At 33.0% G+C, this 3,565-nt stretch overlaps 2 protein-coding genes across 2 annotated transcripts; one reads left to right on the top strand and one right to left on the bottom strand.

The window, feature by feature from the left end:
* Positions 6 to 667, bottom strand: LOC104750726 (the record flags this gene model as incomplete). The annotated part of the gene is made up of 2 exons (XM_010472565.2): positions 447 to 667; positions 6 to 203 (listed from the first exon to the last, which is right to left on the bottom strand). Coding segments are annotated over exons 1-2 (366 nt in total), but the record flags the coding sequence as incomplete, so codon positions are not given.
* On the top strand, positions 1,637 to 3,122 carry LOC104753705 (DNA-binding protein DDB_G0278111-like). The gene is made up of 6 exons (XM_019238108.1): positions 1,637 to 2,094; positions 2,295 to 2,356; positions 2,461 to 2,525; positions 2,684 to 2,775; positions 2,865 to 2,936; positions 3,040 to 3,122. The coding sequence occupies exons 3-6, from the start codon at positions 2,483 to 2,485 to the stop codon at positions 3,070 to 3,072; spliced, it is 240 nt and encodes a 79-aa protein (XP_019093653.1). The 5' UTR covers positions 1,637 to 2,094; positions 2,295 to 2,356; positions 2,461 to 2,482; the 3' UTR covers positions 3,073 to 3,122.

Genomic DNA, 3,565 nt, shown 5'->3' with positions numbered 1-3,565 from the left:
GTTAGGTATTTAATAGATATGACAAAATCTCCATGAGCTCCAAGAAAAACGGCGTCGTTTAGTGGCTTCTTGATGCTGTAGGTGCTGCTTAACACCGCGGCTAGACCGGCGCAGAGGAGCACGCATGTCGTGGCCATCAGTGTAGCTCCCATTATTATGTTACGCAGTGTTTGTACGGCCAATATGTTCATCTTTTGATTCTCCTGAAACGTTAGAAAATAAACAATAATAAAATCCTTATATATTTCTCCAATTATAAATATTTTTCTAACTTCATTTGTAGATATATCTATGAGAGGATTTCAGACCAGAACCAAGACTAATTTACATACCATCTAAATTAATTAATCCTCATACCAAAGCTCTTATCAATACGATGACAATGACTAAATTATACCATAATTTTATATTTTGGGTATGATGAAAATGGAGATGTATATATAAACCTTGATCATAGAACAAATCCAGATCCGGCGGCCGCGAGAGTTAATGCCGAGGAGGGTGGAGAAGGGATGGGTTCGAACCATGAAGCACAAGTAGATGTGGTAACAAAGCATAATCACAAGAGCTAAGGGCACAAGAATAGCATCCAAGTACCATTTCTTCCACTCCATTTGCGCCTCTATCTCTCTTCCTAGCTCTTTTTTCTTTTCTTTTTCTTTCCAACCTCTTCGATATTAACGATTTCTTTTGTCTTCATTTATATATATGAAAAAGTTAGATGAAAAAAATAATATTGATTTTCAGTATAAATTCTAAATATAATCAATTAAATTGTCCCATATCAATTAATATATACATATTTCCCATTAAATTTAAATAGAAGCTTAATTTTATAATTAATATTATTTCATATACATATGTAATCAAAATGTATTAATTTAAATGTTGTGTACATAGATGTAGATTTGTTGACAAAAAAAAATGATAGAGTAAAAAAAAAAGACATGTAGATTTGTTGTGAGATATATTCCTTGTTTACATCTATACTATTAAAGGAGAAATACTCATACGTTTTTATATTTGTTTATGTAATTAGTATTTACATCAAAATGCCTCTCAAAATCTTTTAAAAAAAATTCTCATTAAGAGTAAAAATATTATGATTTCGTTTAAAAGAATATATACTTTTAAAAGAATAGTAATCTAAAGAAAGTAAATGACTAAAATTCTTTAAAAGAATATATACTTTTAAAGTCACAAATTTATATTTGTCTTGTAGACAAAATATAAATATTATGATTTTGTTATTTGTGTCTGTGTAAATTATGAGATGTTGATGTGAATCACATCCTATTGACTTGGTTTACTCTTTGAAGAGAATATAACTTTATGTTATAAAATAAAAAAGCCACACCATTGATGAGAAAGTTGCTATATAAAAGTGACCATAAATATGGATAAGATATATAAAGTTATCAACTAGTTTCTCCACTAGAAGTAAATATTAAGTACTAGATGTACTTATCTCATATATCTATATATATAAAGTTACATTTTTCTCTCTTCTGGTGCAGCCACGTCAGCACTCCTTATTTAATATTTTGGGTTTTTTGGATTAAACTTAGCCCAAAGTTTTTGCAGAGAAAATTCAGGCCCACATGTTTTTCTATCCTATGGATTTAACCTATTTTTGCCTCTTTTCCGCGCCGTCGACGATGCTCCATCTCCACTGGTTGCTCTTCTTCTTAACTCACGATCCATGGCGTTTCACCATTTGATGCGAATTCAAGGCTTCCAGTCCTCTACACTATCACTTATTCTTCCATGTCTTTCATCACAATTGCTACGGTTTCGTTCCTAACTGTTAATTATGATCTTCCATCTTCTCTGAGTTAATGGACAGTCCACTACTTCTTCCTTAAATTGTCGTAAGTCCTTCTCTTATATAAAACAATTTCCCTGCCTCCTATATATCTTCGCTGTGTTTTCTTCATTTTTATGAGTGAAATTCAGGCGTAGCAGATTTCATATTAAGCTGCTACATCTCCGGGATTAAGTAACCATCTGTTCTCAGTTGATTACAAGAGGCAACAATCTTAATATTTGACAGCGACGTGGGTTTTCGTCTCTTGGTCGGCCACATAACACAAGGTTCGCTCTGTTCTACTCCTTTTAGCGATTTATTTGTTGTTATAAGTTAATTTCGATACTATTAAACAGAGGAGAATGCAAGAGATTATGGCTCGACAAGGCATGTTAAAATTTCTTAATATACCTTTACTGATATCTGATTTCTTCTCAGATAACTTGTTTCCCTTGTGAGATCTTCACTAAACTGCATAATTTTGCAGGGTAAGCAGGGTGGTAATCAGCAAAATCCAGAGCAAGAGAAACAACAGGATGATGCTAGAAGGTGTGTATCCTTGTGTTTTAGTTGGCATTCATATATGATTTTTGTTCGGTTTGGAATTCTGTTTTTGAAGTAATGTATTGTCTGATTGGAACATTTTCGTGTAGTGAAGCTGATGAACGTAGACAAATGATGCTTAGTCAAATATTGTCTTCCCAAGCCAGAGAGAGAAGTAAGTCCCATCTAATATGTCTTGGGAGTTCAATTAGTTACTCTCCCTTCTTCCTTCATTAAGTCGCCAATATGATGATCTTCCAAAGCTCGAGGGAGACACAATATTGTGTTTATATATCTTTGATGCTTCTCTTTCTTCTTCTTTGTGCTCTATAGTTGCTCGAATTGCCCTGGTAAAACCTGAGAAAGCTAGAGGTGTAGAGGATGTTATTTTGAGGGCTGCTCAAATGGGACAGATAGTTGAAAAGGTAATGATCCAGACGCTTTTCCATTTCGTAATTCTTACGTATCATATTATCCATCTAATAGTTATTGAAATACTCTGTTTTCTTTACAGGTTTCTGAGGAGCGGCTTATTACACTGTTGGAACAAATAAACAGCCAAACTGCAAAACAAACGAAAGTCACGGTACAGTTTACACAATCCTCTGAAAAAACAAGTTATTAAAACATGTCTTGCCTTAACCATCAATATCATTGAGTTTAAGTTTATCTCTCGGATGTGTTTACAGATCCATAGGCGCTGCGGGGTGGATGACGATTAGGAAGAAGGATATTATGCTGTACTTTGAACATCTATGGGGCATCTCACTACNCAGAAAACTTTGATTAGTGCTTCAGCATGTTCTAACTCCAATAACAAAAACGAAAAGCGAGTGAATGAAGCTTTTTGGCTCCTTAACATCCAAGAAGTTGAACCTGTTCCCACCTTAACACGTTTGGTAAAGTTGTACTGCAAAATATAATACACACGAATATGAATAGTANAATATAGTATGATTTTATATAAAGAAAATTCGATTAAGTCCTTTATGATAACAGTATAGATTTTAAATTTAAGAGAAATTTAAAGGGTGATCTAAGCAATAATTTGTAGGTGAAATTTTTTAAGAGAAAGCGACAACCGTGCACCCTTTTTACTTGTATAAGTGTCTCAGTTAACCTATCAATTAATCTTATACTATTTTAATTTTTTATATGATAATAATCTAAGATGAGTTTTTACAATCCAAAGCTTTCTAGAAATAATTTTTGTTT

The sequence above is a fragment of the Camelina sativa genome, chromosome 16 (genome assembly GCF_000633955.1).
Source record: "Camelina sativa cultivar DH55 chromosome 16, Cs, whole genome shotgun sequence".
Lineage (NCBI taxonomy): Eukaryota > Viridiplantae > Streptophyta > Magnoliopsida > Brassicales > Brassicaceae > Camelina > Camelina sativa.
This window is presented reverse-complemented; position numbering and strand designations above follow the sequence as displayed.